The sequence below is a fragment of the Onychomys torridus genome, chromosome 17 (assembly GCF_903995425.1).
Source record: "Onychomys torridus chromosome 17, mOncTor1.1, whole genome shotgun sequence".
NCBI classification, from domain to species: Eukaryota; Metazoa; Chordata; class Mammalia; order Rodentia; family Cricetidae; genus Onychomys; species Onychomys torridus.
The window spans coordinates 15,505,250-15,523,034 of NC_050459.1; the positions used below are offsets into that span (position 1 = coordinate 15,505,250).

At 41.9% G+C, this 17,785-nt stretch overlaps 1 protein-coding gene across 2 annotated transcripts in view; it reads left to right on the plus strand.

Annotated features, from left to right (window-relative positions):
• The window catches only part of Mcph1 (microcephalin 1), a 213,694-nt gene that overhangs the window by 16,105 nt on the left and 179,804 nt on the right, over positions 1–17,785 (plus strand). For both annotated transcript variants that reach the window (XM_036166490.1, XM_036166491.1), the window contains exons 4-6: positions 7,497–7,584; positions 16,770–16,884; positions 17,607–17,747. In XM_036166490.1, the coding sequence (XP_036022383.1) occupies positions 7,497–7,584; positions 16,770–16,884; positions 17,607–17,747 (344 nt within the window). The remainder of the gene's footprint in view (positions 1–7,496; positions 7,585–16,769; positions 16,885–17,606; positions 17,748–17,785) is intronic.

The following is a 17,785-nucleotide window of genomic DNA, read 5'->3' on the forward strand; positions in this document are numbered from 1 at the left end:
TTTTTTCTCAGAGTAGATTCAATGATCTACCTCATATCTATATTCTCTTTATTCTTTTTCTTTTTTTTTTTTAAACAAAAACTCTGAATCTAATCTTGCTCGGCTTTTTTCCTGACTATTAACAATTAACAACTTGTAATTAACCATCATAAACAATGACAATATCCAAAACTCACTAAATAACTAAAAACCTCCCATCCCACATCTTGGGAATGTGAATGTCGTTTCCTTAAAATTGGGGGCAAAGACATCTTTAGGGGATCCTGAAAAGAAAATTTTGGGGTCAATTATCAAGTCCTGAGAGATTTAGCTGTATCATTTGTCCAGTCTCTGCATAATGGGAAAGTGCAGGGCTGTCTCAAGTCCGTGCTCGAGTAGTCTGTGAATTTAGATCATTGCAGCTAGCCATTCGAAATTGTCCCAAGCAGTTTGTAGTCCAAAGCAGATTTTTCTGTGGTGTTGATCAGCTTAATGGCTTTATCATAGTCTGTGTGGAATCATCGTTGTGGGGTCCTGTCATCCTTTGCCAACACTTTCTTGTAACACAATAATCCTGGCAATTCTCTGAACAAGCAGCAGTAAACCCTTCATCCCAGGTAGCAGCATCACCGCAGTCACCAGCAGGATGATAAACTCGGAGCAGCAGCCGCTGCCTCCATGGTCCTACCACCACCGTTTGTGGATCAGCCCTGGCCGCAGCTTCTTCTTAGAAAGCCTCCTAGGCCGGCTTCAAACGATCCTCCTGCTTCTGCTTCCTTCAGTAAATCCTACCCCCATGCACCACCACAACCAGCAACGTGTAGCTCATATCTGATCTGGAGCCTGCAAGGCCACAGGCAAGCGGCTTTTTTTGTGAATTCGTACCACAAATGTTAGGCACCAGATGTAGCATAAATCCTTTTCTTTTTTTTTTTTTTTTTTTTTTTTTTTTTTTTTTTTTTTTTTTTTTGGTTTTTGTTGTTTAGTTTTTCGAGACAGGGTTTCTCTGTGTAGCTTTGCGCCTTTCCTGGAACTCACTCTGTAGCCCAGGCTGGCCTCGAACTCACAGAGATCCACCTGTCTCTGCCTCCCGAGTGCTGGGATTAAAGGCGTGCACCACCACTGCCCAGCAAGCACGAATCTTAAAAAGGTCTTATTAAAAAAAACAAACCTGGAGCCAGGTATTGGGGTGAATGCTAAAAGATCAGAGAAGCAGAACAAGCCACAGCTACCTCACCTTGCTAATACAAAGTCTCACTTTGTAACCTGAGCTGGTGTGGAACTCACTATATTGATCATGCTGGTCGTGAGAGATCCAGGATTAAAGATGTGTATAACCATGCCTAGTTCAGTGTGAGTTTTTACCAAGAAGCTTCATACTTTAATGCCTCTGTGAACATGCAAGTCCCTTGCCAAGATTTATGTTACTGGCATCATGTTTCACTTCATGTGGAAACTGACTACATTCCGAATCTGAGCCTGTACACCTGTCACTCTGATAGGTGAGTTATTGAGACACTTACTCTAAAGTTAAATAAAACATGTCTTCTATAACTATGTCACTAGACCAGGCACAAATTTTGCTGATATGAATCAAGCCTATCCCCAAACTATTAGCTATAGAACTTGTTCAGTTATTCTATAAACGTGGGCAGCTGGTCTGTGAGCTAAACTTAGTTTGTGAACCAGAAGGGAGGTGGCAGTGCCTGCACACCAGAGCTGGTGCAGACATCTCCAAACCAGCTGACCTTGTCCTTATGCTGGCCAGGATATTCTGTAGGTGCTAATGGGATCCCCAGGTTCAGTTTCTCTTAGGTTCAGGTGAGTCCTAAACATTTTCCTCCTTTTGCTGACATTTTTCTTGAGTGAGAACAAGCTGGTAAGAACTACTCAGAGTTAAACTCATAACCAGGCTAGAGAAGAAGCACTTAAGAGGCATTTCCCTCCTCCGCTCTTTCGCCATTCTTACTGGCCTTTATTGTTTGGTTGGTGGCTTTGGTTTTTCCCTTTCATCTCCAGCCTGCTCTCATCTCTCCATGTGTCTGTAGCTCAGGCTGGCCTTCAGCTTAGTAGTCTTTGTGTGTCTGCCTCCTCAGTGCTGAGATCGTTGGCATGAGTCAGTACACCCAACTCTTTGGTTAGGACCATTCTGAAGCTATGGGCTTCTAGAGGCTTACATGATGGGAGTGTTTCTTAAAACCAGCTTTGTAAATGTGTGGCTTAAATCAAGTGTGGTGGCTCATGTCTGTAACACTAGCACTTGGGAGGCTGAGACAGGGGCATCACTGAGAGTTCAAGGCCAGATCAGGCTATATAACTACTTCCAGACAGCCTGGGGTACAGTGTGAGACCCTGTCTCAAAATGTAGGGGTTGTAACCTTTCAGAGTACCACCTGCCCCTTTGCAGCAGCTTTCTTCTCCCCAACCCCCACCCTGGAGCGGCCTCTGCTCTGGTTTCTGTCTGTAGCCAGAAGTTAGTTTTCCTGCTGTAGGATTTCAGGCAGATGGACTCTTCTAGCATGTACTGCTTGGCTTCCTTCAGTCACTGTGATATTTTAGAGACTTCTCCATGTCTTATGCAGCAAGTTTCCTTCCATTGTTTAGCCAAGTAGTATCTATTGCATGTACATACCACAGTGTATTTGCCAGCGGTACAAGTCTGAACAGTTTTCCATTTTGGGGTACTATGAATGAAGTTGTTATGGAGACTTGTGTTTGTGCCTTTCTGTGTTTTCATTTCTTGTGGTTTATTACTCAAACAAGGTGGCCGCATGGTTTCACGTTCCTACAACAGTGTGAGTGTTCTTTTGTTCTGGGCTTTCACCCACACTTGGGGTTTGTCCATCATTTCAATTTAGCTATTAAGAATGGATATATAGCAGTCTCTCAGATGTTCTAATTTACATAGCATACAGTTTTCTCAGTTCAAGTATACAGTTCATGGCTTTTAAACATACTCAGAGTTGTGCAGCCATCTCCACAATTTAAAGTATTTTGTACCTTGAGCTGAAGCCTGTGCCCATTAGCTGGCACTCCCCATGTCTGTTTGCCCATCACTGGGAAACTGTAAAGGCAGAGCATGGACAGTTTGTATTAATGCAGTCAAGTATGGCAGCACCTAAGATTGCATCTGTGCAAGGTCCATCATGTTGTCATTCTTAATTGCTTCCTTTTTCTGACCAAATGACACCTGATTATATGGATGTATGCACACGCACCCAGTAAGAAAAGGACTTAAGCATTACAAGGCTTGGGGTGTAGCTTAGTTTCTCTTCTGTTGCTGTGATAAAAAAATACCCTGACAGCTGGGTGGTGGTGGCGCATGCCTTTAATCCCAGCCCTTGGGAGGCAGAGGAAGACAGATCTCTGTGAGTTCAAGGCCAGCCTGGTCTCCAAAGCAAGTTCCAGGAAAGGCGCAAAGCTACACAGAGAAACCCTGTCTCGAAAAACAAAAAACAAACAAAAAAATACCCTGACAAAAGCAACTTAGGGAGAAGAGGTTTGTTGGACTCACAATTCCAAATTACAGTCCATCATGGCAGGCAAGCCACAGCAGCAGGGGATGAGAGACTCGGTTCTGTTAATCCACAGTCAAGAATAGACAACAGTTAATGCACATGTGCTAGTGCTCAGCCTGCCCTCCCCATTTACACAGTCCCAGACCCCTTGTTCAGGGAATGGTCTCATCCACCGATTAAGGCGGGGCTTCCTTCATCCTTTAATGTAGTCAAGACAATTTGTCAAAGATATTCTCAGAGGCTAATCTTCATCTAGAAAGTCCCTTATAGATATCCCCAGAGGCCTACCTCTCAGGTCTTAGATGTTGAGTTGTCAGTTACCACTAACCATCACAGGGTAAAAGGCAGGCATTGCTTGATCTACTGTGAACATTATCTGGTGTTTGTTTTAGGATTTTTTTTTAAATAATTAAATTGTTTTAATTATTTATTTTTATTTTATATGCGTTGGTGTTTTGCCTGCCTGCATGTCTGTGTGAGGCTGTCAGATCCCCTGCAATGGGAATGACAGACTGTTGTAAGATGCCATGTGGATGCTCAGAATTGAACGAGGGTCCTCTAAAAGAGCAGCCAGTGCTCTTAACCATTGAGCCATCTCTCCAGCCCCAAGATTTATTTTTATTTACATGTATGAGTGCCTGAGTATATGTATATCACATGCATGCAGTGCCTACTGAGGCCTGAAGAGGGCACCAGATCCCATGAACTGTGGTTAGGTACTCAGACTGATCCAGTGCCCTTAACTGCTCAGTCATCTCTCCAGCCACAGGAAATTTGTTTTTAACCAGCCCCCCTCAGGGTGCCCTGCTCTTAGAGATACATATGCATTCTTTGCATACAAATGATCTTTCTCTTGCACACTCTACCAATGTGCATAATAAAATTTTGTTAAGCTAGTGGTTTGTGCTTACAGTTCTGATCGGAACTAGGTAGCTGATCTTGAGTCTACCATGAACACTCTTCTGTCATAGAGAGTTGTTTTTCCTTCGCTGAGTGCTGCCGGCCACCCCTGTGTGCAAACTTTTGGGTTCCAGTTGTCTCACATGGACCCAGAGCTCCACCCTGGTGTTAGGGGAGTGAGCATGGCTAGGCACCATGTCCACACCTGTTTCCCTGCTCTTCCCTGTTTGTTCTGTTGTGTCCCCATCTCCCCAGCACACACCCAGAGGCTGGAGAGAACCTGGAGTCCTTGACTGCCCTTCACTCTGCTAGGCCTGGGTTTCCCTTCTCTTCAGTTTGTTCAGCAGTTCCTCAAGCAGCTCTTATCTATTCCTTGGTTTTTGTTGGTGTATGTCCTATTTGTTTTCTTTTACTTGGGATATAGGGGAACAAGAGAAAATTGTGTACTTGCACTGTCATTTTACCCAGAGGTCAAGACCCTGTTTTATTATCTAAACATTGCTCAGTTAAGTCCCCAGCCCTGCTGTGTCTGCCCTGTTACTGTGAATCTCCAGGGGTTCCTACCTCCTTGGTTACTCTCTTGCACCTGGAATCTGAAGAGGTGACCTGTCTAGGACACCTCCTTTCCCACCCATCTTTCCTTAGATAGAGCCCACAGGAGCAGGAGACAGTCTCTTGAGGGAGACACCATGTCCTCAGGGGAACCAGAAATCTTTGTGTGATGGTTTCTCCTAATTGGGATTTTCAGCTTGATCTTTCTCAGTGTGTTGGTGGTGATACATAGGAAGGCTACCAGTTTGTTTTTTACATTGATTTTGTATCTGCCATTTTGCTGAAAGTGTTTATCAGTTTTATGATTCCCTTTTGTGTAGGGTCATATTTTCTACAAATAAGAAGACCAATTTCATCTTCTATTTGTATCCTTTTTATTTCTCTTGTGTTGTTCTTGCTAAAACATCAAGACTTCTCCATTCTTCTTTTTGAGACAGGGTCTCTTATGTAATTGGCTGACCTGGAACTTGCTGTGTAGACTAGACTGACCATGAACTCCCCGAGATCTGTCTATCTCTGCCTCCTAAGTGCTGGGATTAAAACCATGAGCCACCATGCCTGGCTTTATTGGCTGTATTTTTTTCACTTGAAATATGTACATGCTCAAATGGGACTGGTTTGTAATAAGATGATGATGTCATTTCTTCTTAGTGGACTGGTGGTGTGGCTCATGACGACACCCCTAATTGACATGCTCTGGTCGTCAGTCCTCTCCCCCACACCTCCCTGAGGGAGCAGAAGCAGCCACAAGTGCTGGAGAGGCTCAGCACACACATCGTAATGTTGGTCAAGCCACTCCTCTGACTTCAGTATGCAGAGATAGAGGGGCAAGGGTCGCATGGGAGATAGGGAGACCTGGTTACTAAGGTTAGGGTGGAAGGGAAATGGGCTGAGTAAGAGTGAGGATGAGCATTAGGTCAACTGAGGAAAATAAGGAGTGAAAAGTGGATGGAAAGGAGAAACCTGGATACTGTTAGCATCCACAATTTAAAGATTATTACAGCTACAGAGGTTAGGGTTAAGTAAAAAGAGGCGAGAGGCAGAGGTGTATGGAGAAGAGAGAAGAAATGGGGTAGGAATGAGAGGAGAGACTGGGCTATGTATAGAATAAGTATAATTGAGCAATATCAAAATCAAAGCAAGACCATTAAGACATATTTTTGCAGGCCATAGAGGTGGCTCAGAGGTTAAGAGCAGTGGCTATTCTTCTAGAGGACCTGGGTTCATTTCCCAGGACCTACATGGCAGCTCACACTATCTCATGCCTTATTCTGGTCTTTATGGCTAGGAGGCACAAATGAAGCACAGACAAACATACAAACAAGACACTCGTACCTATAAAATAAAGTAAAAATAAATGTAAAAGGATATTTATATAAGAATGAAAATTGAAAAACAAAGTGAAAATAATGTTACATTTATCATCACATCACTCAGTAATCTCTTCCTTGTTGGCATGGGTTTTGAGTCCCTCCCCTTCCTGTGATGTCTCACATAGCAGACTGCTGATGAGACCTTGAGAGATGCAGTTGTTCTAGTTCAGATTTGTGGGGTATGTAAGAGTTCGAACCAGTTACTTTTGGGTTGAGTTTCTGCTCTTTTGCCAGTAGGTGTCAGACCTTCCTTGAGTTTTTCTCGGCCCTCTAGATGGAATATTGCTGCTGGGAAATATCCATGTAATCAGTCCACATGTGCTGGATGGTAACACTTCCCCACTTGGGTCAGTGGAAGTTAAGTCCAAGGTACTGGTGTGACCATGCCTACCTTGTTGGCTGGACATGTTCTTCTTACCTGGGCTCTGGCTGCCTCTATTCTTGTCTGCTTCCAGGGTTTCCACTTAGTTTTAGATCTGGCCAGTGATTACTTGGTTCTGAGCTCGGCAGAAATTTTCCATGTTTTTGGTCACCTGTGGAGTTTGGAGGGTGCTACCTTCTTGGGGTATTGCTTCAGGGTTCCCACAGATAATCTCACCTTGAGGGTTGCTCTGATGTGTGACACGTCTGCTGCTGTCTCCACAGCCTATTAATGGTGAGTGTCAGCCTGGGTATATATCTAGCCCCTGGTTGTGTATCATCCCCTGGGTATATAGCTGACCCTTCCCCATCTCTCTCCAGCTTACTAGTTCCCGTGTTTCCGATGGAAGGAATGAAGGTGGGTGTGGAGTGCTGATTTTATTTTGGCAGTGCTTGGGATTGAATCCAGTGTGTCTCTCTTGCTATGCAAACACCCTAACCCTGAGCCACTCTCTCAGTCTCTCAAGGTATAAGGAAATGCATGCTCCTTCCACACCACCCACCAAGTGCTTGGATTACGGGAATGTACTCATATGTCTGACCTTCTGCTTTTACATTGGAGCAGGGGAGACCATGTAGAGAAAGAAGATTTTGGAAAATCTAATTTATACATACTCATATTTGGCATTCTATGTATTTATATATTATTGTAAAACATAGGAACTTTTGAACCTGCTGCCTGATCCATATGCAGTTCCCATGCTCTATGTTTATAGCAAAGACATTTACTCACTGCTTTGACTTGGTTCTACAGATGCAGGATGGCTGGAGCACATGTCGATGAATCTTTGTTCCCTGCAGTGAATACGAATGAACATTTACCAAGCCTAATTAGAAAAAAAGTAAGTGTACAATTTTTTATTCTAGAAATCTTATTTTCACAGGTATTATTCAGAGTATCTTAAGTGTGCTATTGAGCTCATTGCTCCTCTCCCATAAAATTTCTAGTTAACTGTAAAGTTTTTTGGTATGTGAATGCTTTGATATTTATATATAATTTATAAGAAATAGAAGAGAATATAGTTGACCTTGGGAAATTAAAACTTGCCCCAAGACTAAATAGCCATCTGTGTTTGGTATTTCTTTTTTTAATTTGTATGTTATGTGTTTGTATGTTTTGCCTCCATCTGTGTCTGCACTACATGCAAGTCTGGTGTCCATGGAGTCTAGAAGAGGGCATTGGATCCCCTGGAGCTGGAGTTGGTTGTGGGCTGCCAAGTGGATGCTGGGGATTGAACCCTTCACAAGAGCAGTCAGTGCTCTCAATTGCTGGCCATTTCTCTGGCCCCCTGGTTTTCTTTGAGTATATATAGCTCACTGAGAAGTATCAAAGCACCTTGTTCTCACACTAGAACCACTGTTAGATTTGATGACCTAATCAAGATTGAATGAGGTGGATGAGAACTGTGTACTTTGTGCTGAGTATAAGAAGTAGTTGTGGGCTTCTCAGCACTTTTAGAAGATACTGCATGGTTAAGAAAATAGATAAAAAAAAAAAAAAGAGGATACTGCGTGATACTCATCACAGTAAGCCAGATGCCAGGGCAGTGATGAGGCTACTCCCCCAAGGCTTCTCCAGACTTTCTTATCTGATTCTGGGCAGTTCCTGACTGCGCCATGCCCAAGTAAAGGACTTGGGAAAACATGTCGATAGTACATGCTGTTTTAATTTTACATACTTGGTCAACTCAGGCACAGCAGGCATCTCTGCTGTTTCTTACCTCTGTCACCTCAGCTTGACTAGTGACCTGGGTAAGAGTCCAAAGTGCTCACTATACATTAGCACATACAACCGCTCTGCACAGTGAAACCGCTGAGCTAAGTGTTCAGTTTGCTGGGCTGCCTTTTCTTCCCCCAGTTAATAGTGTGTCTTTGATTATGTTAATTTCATTATATATTGCACATGAGTGGCCCTTTATATTTATATATATATATACTTATAGTCAGTTTTTATGAAGCATGTTACATGTGAAATGTGCATTTACTTCTTGTGCTCACAAACATAGAAATGGAATTGCTGGCTCAATGTGCAAATAGCCTTGGATGTGGAGATTATATCAGTAGTGTGCAAGAGCACCTCTTTTTTTTTTTTTTTTTATAAGATCTTTATTGACAGATAATTCACATAGTATACAATTTTCCTGCTTGCACAATTTGATAGACTGTAGTCCAGCATCCTCATAGGCCCATGACACCATCACCACTTCCTGTTTTAGAACATTGCTGTCTTCAATTTCTTTCTTTCCTTTTTTTTTTTGGAATGCCGAATGCCGTTTATTGATGGAGGAAGGAGGTCCTAAATACAGGCTTACAGCACAATGGTAGAACCCTGGAGGACAGAAGTTCACTTCTGATGTTTTACAACCTTGCATCTAAGCTGTTAATGCCCAGTATGTAGGATACACAGACAAGGAACTTCCCTTAAGCATTCAGGAGGGTGGAACCCGGGAGGGAATTAGCATAGGGAGTATGTCAATGTCAAGGTCAGCAAGCAAGGCAATAGTTACCCAAAACGGGGGCCAGGGCCCTACAGGTCCCCCCCCCCCTTTACTAAAAAATAAGCTTCTGACTTAGGTTGCATGGGATGTCAGCAGGTCACCTTACCCGTCATGGAGACACCTGTCCAGGCCACACAGGCACTCTGTTTTAGGTTGATGAGCGCCCCCCAGGTATTACCCGTCTCTGAATACTCATTATCATACAGGCTCAATCATGTGAGAGCTGCAGAGTTAACTGTTGCCAAAAATGTCTAAGTGGTGCTGTGTAGATTTTAGGATTATGGAGTAGTCCGTGAGAGTATATCTTTTGAGTCAGTTGCCTTGAAACCATTCTGAATGTTGGATCATCTTGGCCTTGGTGTCATCAGAGATCTTTCAGGGGGTCTTGGCTGGTCAAACCTGATGTATCTTAATCTGGAACAAATCCATAGTCTCTTGCTTTCTGTGGAAACAAAAGCAGAGCCTCCTTTCCAAAGCAACATATCCTTATATCCAAATTTTGAAGTCCAGGTGTCTTTAAAATATACAGATTGGCTTAACTCCATTGCCTTTACAATCAAATATCTCTCTTTAGTTAAAAATCCCAAAGACAACACAATCCAGATTTTCTGTGTAATATCCATCTTTACGTGGCTTATTTTTTATACTACCTTTGTCTCTTTTAAAAACTATTTGTTTATATAACTGTATATATTCCTTTTTCTCTCTCTTTTAAGCCTACATACATTTTTACATACATTGTAAAGCATTTAAAGTCTTGTTCCATCTGAATTTGTCTTATTGTGAATCAGTTGCTTTAAACTGAATTATTTTTAAGACTGAAATGCTGCTGTGGCTGCTGGCTCCACCCACCTCAGCTTCCCAAAGTGGCAGAATAGTGTGCAGCTTGGAAACACCTCTATGTAACAGTGTAGGTCAAGCCCACAGACACACACATACACCATGAACCTGCCATAGAGTAGCTCAAACACGCAGGCTGCTGCTAAGTTGAGAGAGACAACTAGGAAGCTGTTTTTAGCTCCGTTTTTAATTGTTTATTAAATATTCTCAGGTTTAAGGTGGAAACTTGAGCCGTTGGGCGCCATTTGTAGCTGGAGACCTTCTCTCCAGCCCTGCCAAACCCAGTTAATCCAACAGCACACTTATAAAATAAGCACACAGGCACTAATATTATTTAAACTGTTGGCCATTAGCTCAGGCCTACCATTGTCTAGCTCTTACTCTTATATTCAGCCCATTTCTATTTATCTATACTTTGCCACATGGCTTGTGGCTTACTAGTACCTTACATCTTCCTTGTCCTGGCGGCCACTCACAGTGTCTCTCTGCCACAGCCTTCTACTTCCCAGCATCCTCGTCTCTACTTGTCCCACCTATACTTCTGCCTGGCTGCTGGCCAATCAGTATTTTTTTTATACAGAGTGATATCCACAGCAGCGCTGGGCTTGCAATCTGTGTGTTCGACACAGAAAAGACCAAGAGAAGTCTTAATCCACCCACCCATAGCTGGTAGGCTAAAGGCAACTGAGCCATTCCCTCCCTTAACGAGCCTTACTGCAAATTGGAGTCCTTGTAAATGGTATCCCAAAAGCAAATGAACTTGAGTTTGTAAATTTATAACTTTTAAAGCCAATCGAAATGTATATAACTATTGATTTAAATTTTTCATGCCCAATAGAATGAAAGATTAACTGTGGTAGCTACGTTTGCTGCCAGGGTCTCCACTGTGTTAGCTGTAGTAACCAATTAAGAAATGGCAATCCCAGAAACAGTAGTAGTGGTGGTTGTCAGTGTTATAACAGCAACAATGGCAGCAGCGATGTCAAATTCTCTTCTGGAGCATGTGGGTATCCGCTGGCTTGGACACAACTCCAGGAACACGAACCGCTGAGGCCAATTTTTCTTGATCCTAGCTTCAATTAAGCTGGCAGCTCTGTAAAAGAACAACTAAGAACCATAAAGAAACAGGCAGCTCACAATGAGCAGAACTAATAGTCTCATAATGGCTACATTCAGGCTCACAAATTTTAAGATATCTTCAGAGGGGGCTAAATGAATTTCAGGAGGCCAAAAAATGTTGCACAGAGCCACTCCTGAGAAGTAGGTACTATTCCAGCTTGAATAGGATTATGAAAATGAAAATGCTTAGCTGGCATGCTACTGTTAATAAATGGAGGTCAGTGATTTTTTCAGTTTTATCCTTAATCTCCAAGATGTCTGGGTGACACATTCTCAAACATACTTGAAACAGCAGTTACCATACATTACCTTCTGGAGAATCCAACCACATGGCTGCAGTTCCTAGGCTTACGTTAATGCTTGCCTAAGCTGGTCATATTGGGCTTTCAATCCCCATTGGCATCGGAAGGAGAGAGTTTTTCATGAAGGCCCAATAGATCTCTGCCATGTTGGGCTTCAGCTGCAGCCACAGGGCGCACACAGTGCTCAGAAACCCGATGAGGAATCTCACTGTCCTGAGGAGAGACATAAGCAGAATCCCAGGCCCACACCAGCAGGTCTCCTCCAAGTGTCAGTAGAAAGATCCTTCTGTCGCTCCAGACGGTGATTTGTAATAGGAGCCCTCTGGTGCTTATCTGCAGTGGATACTCAAGCAGAATTCACCAATAAAAAATTTAAAGTATATAAAACAAGGGAAAGAAATAGAATGTGGAGAGAAATGATGAGCCCCTAGTTTCCCCTTTTTGCTTTAGCAAAATGTTTGTTTTTTTTTAAATAGTTCAAATTTTTCTTTTCTTTTTTTATTTTTTTAGATTAATTAATTAATTTTTCTATTATCAGCTTGATACAGTATAAATTCTTATCTTAATACTGTAATGTTTCATTGAGGGTTGCTCAGTAATTGAGTAAAACCAAATCTTATTATAATCTACAGTCATCCTAGGGTCCCCTATGCCATATAAAAAGCCTCCATAGTTCTGTGGGTTGCAGTCTGATTGTTCTTTGCTCTATCCACTTATGAGTGAGTACATACTATGTTTGTCCTTCTGGGTTTGGGTTACCTCACTCAGGATGATTTTTTTCTAGTTCCATCCATTTGCCTGCAAATTTCATGCTGTCACTGTTTTTCTCTGCTGAATAGTACTCCATTGTGTATATGTACCATATTTTCTTAATCCATTCTTCAGTTGATGGGCATCCAATGCTGCTATGAACATAGTTGAACACGTATCTTTGTGGTATGGTTGAGCATTCCTTGGGTATATGCCTAAGAGTGGTATGGCTGGGTCTTGAGGTAGTTCAATTCCCAATTTTCTGAGAAACCACCATACTGACCTCCACAGTAATTGTACAAGTTTACATTCCCACCAAAGTGGAGGAGTGTTCCCTTTGCTCTGCATCCTCTCCAACATTGACTGTCATTAGTGTTTTTGATCATAGCCATTCTGACAGGTAGTATCTCAGATTCATTTTGATTTGCAATTCTTTGATTAAGGATGTTGAGCATTTCTTTAAATGTCCTTCAGCCATTTGTGATTCTTGTTTTGTGAATTCTCTGTTTAGCTCTTTAGCCCATTTTTTTAATTGGATTGTTCGGTATTTTGATGCATAATTTCTTGAGTTCTTTATATACTGTGGAATTAAATCCTCTGTCAGATGTGGGGTTGGTGAAGATCTTTTCCCATTCGGTAGGCTGTCTTTTTGTCTTATTGACTGTGTCTTTTGCCCTGCAAAAGCTTCTTAGTTTCAAGAGGTCCCATTTATTAATTGTTGTGCTCAGTGTTTGTGCTGTTGGTGTTATATATCGAAAGTGATCTCAGGTGCCAATGCATTCAAGAGTACTTCATACTTTTTCTTCTATTAAGTTTAGTGTAATAGGATTTATGTTGAGGTCTTTGATCCACTTGGACTTGAGTTTTGTGCATGGTGACAGAGAAGGGATCTATTTGTAATCTTTTACATATTGACATCCAGTTATGCCAGCACCATTTGTTGAAGATACTTTCTTTTTTCCATTGTATAGTTTTTGCTTCTTTGTCAAAAATCAGGTATTCATATGTGCGTGGATTAATGTTAGGGTCTTCTATTCAATTCCATTGGTCCGTATGTCGGTTTTTATACCAGTACCAGGCTGTTTTTATTACTATAGCTCTATAGTAGAGCTTGAAGTCAGGGATGGTGATGCCTACAGAGGTTGCTTTATCATACAGGATTCTTTTAGCTATCCTGGGTCTTTTGTTTTTCCATATGAAGTTGAATATTTTTCTCTCCAAGTCTGTGAAGAATTGTGTTGGGATTTTGATGGGGATTGCATTGAGTCTGTAGATTGCTTTTGGTAAGATTGCCATTTTTACTATGTTAATCCTACCTATCCATGAGCATCAGATATCCTTCCATTTTCTGATACCTTCTTCAATTTCTTTCTCTAGAGATTTAAAGTTCTTATCAAAAAGGTCCTTCACTTGTTTAGTTAGTGTTATCCCAAGGTATTTTATATTATTTGTGGCTATTGTAAAGGGTGATATTTCTCTGACTTCTTTCTCAGCCCTTTTATCATTTGTGTATAGGAGGGCTACTGATTGTTTTGAGTGGATCTTGTATCCTGCCACTTTACTGAAGGAGCTTATCAGCTGTATCAGTTCCCTGGTAGAATTTTTGGGGTCACTTATGTATACTGTCATATCATCTGCAAATAGTGAAAGTTTGACTTCTTCCTTTCCAATTTATATCCCTTTGATTTCTTTGTTTTATTGCTTAAGCTAGAATTTCTAGTACTATATTGAATAAATATGGGGAGAGTGGACAGCTTTGTCTTGTTCCGGATTTTAGTGGTCTGGGTTTGAGTTTCCGTTTAATTTGATAGTGGCTGTTGGCTTGCTGTAAATTACCTTTGTTATGTTTAGGAATGTTCCTTGTATTCCTGATCTCTCCAAAACCTTTATCATGAAGGGATGTTGGATTTTGTCTAAGGCTTTTTCAGCATCTAATGAGATGATCACGTGGTTTTTTTTTTTTTTCTTTCAGTTTGTTTATATGGTGTATTACATTGACAGATTTTCATATGTTGAGCCATCCTTGCATCCCTGGGATGAAACTTACTTGGTCATGATGGATAATTTTTTTGATGTATTCTTGGTTTGGTTTGCCAATATTTTGTTGAGTATTTTTGCATCAATGTTCATGAGGAAGATTGCTCTATAATTCTCTTTCTTTGTTGCATCTTTGTTTGGTTTGGGTATCAGGGTAATTGTAGCTTCATAAAAATAGTTTGGTAGTGTTCCTTCTGTTTCTATTGTGTGGAACAATTTGAAGAGTATTGGTATTAGTTCTTTGAAAGTCTGGTAGAATTCTTCACTGAAACCATCTGGTCCTGGGCTTTTTTTGGTTGGGAGATTTTTGATGACTGTTTCTATTTCTTTAGGGGTTATTGGTCTATTTAAATGGTTTCTCTGGTCTTGATTTAACTTTGGTATGTAGTATCTATCCAGAAAATTGTCCATTTCTTCCAGATTTTGTGGAGTACAGGTTTTTGAAGTATGACCTGATGATTCTCTGGATTTCCTCGTTGTCTGTTGTTATGTCTCCCTTTTCATTTCTGATTTTGTTAATTTGGGTGCTCTCTCTTTGCCTTTTGGTTAATTTGGCTAGGAGTTTGTCTATCTTGTTGATTTTTTTTTTTTTCAAAGAACTAACTCTTTGTTTCATTGATATTTTTTTTTTTTGTATTGTTCTCTTGGTTTTTATTTCGTCAATTTCAGCCCTAAATTTGATTATTTCCTGGTGTCTATTTCTCCTGGGTGAGTTTGTTTCTTTTTGTTCTAGAGCTTTCAGTTGTACTGTTAATTCATTGGTATGAGATTTCTCCATCTTCTTTATGTGGAACACCGCTTTCTTGTCCAATGCTTTTGTATTATCTTTAAACTTTATCTAGTCTGCTGTACAAATAATGACTACCTTTAGCCCATATTACACATCTAGAAACCTTCCTTTTTCTTCCCTTTTCCAAATGCAATTCCAAGTTAACCGTGACTTGAGAACCATCATCATTTTTGGTTCTTAGAGGGCAATTTCTACTCTCCCTGTCACTGCCCCCAGCCTGACCATGGCTTGCTGCTCAGGAAACGGTTTAGCCACATCATGGTATTATCTGTCCCCTCTGTCTGATCATGCTCCCCCAAAGTCCATTTGAGACTCACTTTGCAGCGTTCCTTGCCTGTGTGTAGATGTCACATTACCCATCAGCCCTCGCTCACAATCCCTGTTGCAGTAGTTAGGCTTTCTGTTGTGGCTGCTGCCCTGGCTCTGTCAGTGTCATCGACGTTGCTGTTCTCAGGTTCTGTGGATACTCTTTTAGCCTCTGAACCCTATCTTACTGCCGCCATTTGTCTCATGGTAGAGCAGTTCCCAGTACTCAGGTCACAGAGGAGAACCTCTGTCCTCTGCTTGCCCCATGGGAAGAGCACTCCAGGCATGTCACTAATCCTCCTCACAGAACAGCGCACACGCTGCACAAACTGTTCTTACTGTGCAAAACAACATTGTTAAGTAGTATATGTCCCACTGTGCAACAGTGAGCAAGCCTGCTGAACTTAACCTCCAAGCACTCACTAGTAGAACTGAGTTGTTTGTTAAGGATCCTCTCTGCCACTCATCACTTTGGTGCAAGCTCCAATATGCTGAGGATCAGTGCCTGACACACAGGAATGTGGTAATGACTAAGTGTTGACCTGATCTAGCAAGTCAAGAACAAAACTCAGACGTGGGCCTATAAGGGCAAGAAGCACCTAAGACAAGGAAACTCTGATGCATGTCTTTAGTAACTGAAATAGTTGCTTTTGTGTTCTGTGTCATTGGAGGGAAGTTGGTGTGAGAACAGCAGAGTGCCTAGGCTGCCCTGAGAGCCTTCTTGGATGCTGAGAATGCTGGCATCTTGAAATAGCTCAGGAAACGATTGCAAAGTCGACAGCCCTTTACTTCATCTCTTAAATTCTGTGCTATTTGTCAAAATAATGCCTCAGAAGTAAATACTGCCAACTCACATACAGTATAGTAAACAACTCATTAAAAAGTTATTTTAATTTTGATGTCATTAAAGTTGCCAGAATTGTAAGGAAAGGCCTTTCTCTCCTGCTTTGAAAAACAAGTAGCAATCACAGAGACTGGAGAGATGCCTCAGCAGTGGTCTTCTTCAGAGGACCTAGCCAGGTTCTCTTCCCAGCGCTTAACATGGTGGCTCACAACTGTCCTAACTCTAGTTTCAGGGGCTCTGACACCTTCTTTGGGTCTCTGTGGGCACCAGGCATGCATCATGCATATGGTATGCATACATAAATGCAGGTCAACATTTCTTCACATAAAAACAAGCAAATCTCTCTCTCCTTATTTTTTTCAAGACAGGCTTTTTCTGTATAGTCCTAGCTGCCTTGAACTCACAGAGATCCCACCTGCCTCTGCCTCCTAAGTATTGGGATCAAAGGCGTGCATCACCACCACCCAGCACAAGTAAATACTTTAAAACAAACAGTAAAGAACACAGTACACTTTCATTAATGTTGATCCTTTTTGCCTAGCACAAGTGTATGCAGCCCAAAGATTTTATTCCTAAAACACCAGAAAATGACAAAAGACTTCAAAAGAAATTTGAGAAAATGGCTGAAGAGCTACAAAGGCAGAAGACAACTCTTGGTAAGCCAAGTTGAGTGGCCTGACAGCGGAGGTGTGGAGGCTGGCTGTAGAGAAGAAGGAGACTGAGCAGACACGAGAGCCCCTGGGAAGGGCAGTCAGATAGTCCTCATTGTTCAGTAAGTCAGTGGAATTCTTGTCTGCAAAGTAAATCACAGGAGAAAAGCAACCTCACTTATTTAATGTTGCCTTTTTACCTCTTGCCTGGTCTTTTTGTTTCATTATCTAAAACAGGCAAAACTTAGATAGTGTTTGCTTTGAATGCTATAGGACAACAACTTGGGCTCACTTCCTGGCGTCAGATTCAGGTATGTGTGTGTTGGGGGCATGAGCAATGTTCAGTAGGCCCACTTTCTGAAAGCTGGATATAAAACCAGTTTTAGAGGCCAGTCCACGTCCGAGCCAGTTTTCTTGCTAGCTGTGTGAGTGTGTACGTGATATTGACTTACCTGTGGCCCAGTGACTACCTCTGTAAATGAAGATGCCAACACCTATCATCATGTAGGGCCTGGGCACACCCCTTACTGAGAGCTCAGCAAGGGTCAGCTGGCAGCTAGCTCTACTGGCAGTGCCATGATTCATGGTGGGGGCAGTACTGTCTGTGGGAAGAGAGAATGGTACTGAAAAGGAGCAGGAACACAGAGGGGTGAAGGTGAGTCTCCAAAGAAGTGAGCTGGTGAAGTGTGGCAGCGTTTTCTTGAACTTAAGTTGAACTCTACTTTCAGATGATGGCATCCCTGCCCTCCTCTTTGAGTCTCCCCGCTCAGTGGTGTACAGCCCCATGGCTCCCGCTGGGAGTCACCAGAGCATGATGGAGAAGAGACTACAAGAGATGAAGGAGAAAAGGGAGAACCTTTCCCCTACCTGTAAGTGATTACTTTGTAAAATGAAAATTATGTCTACT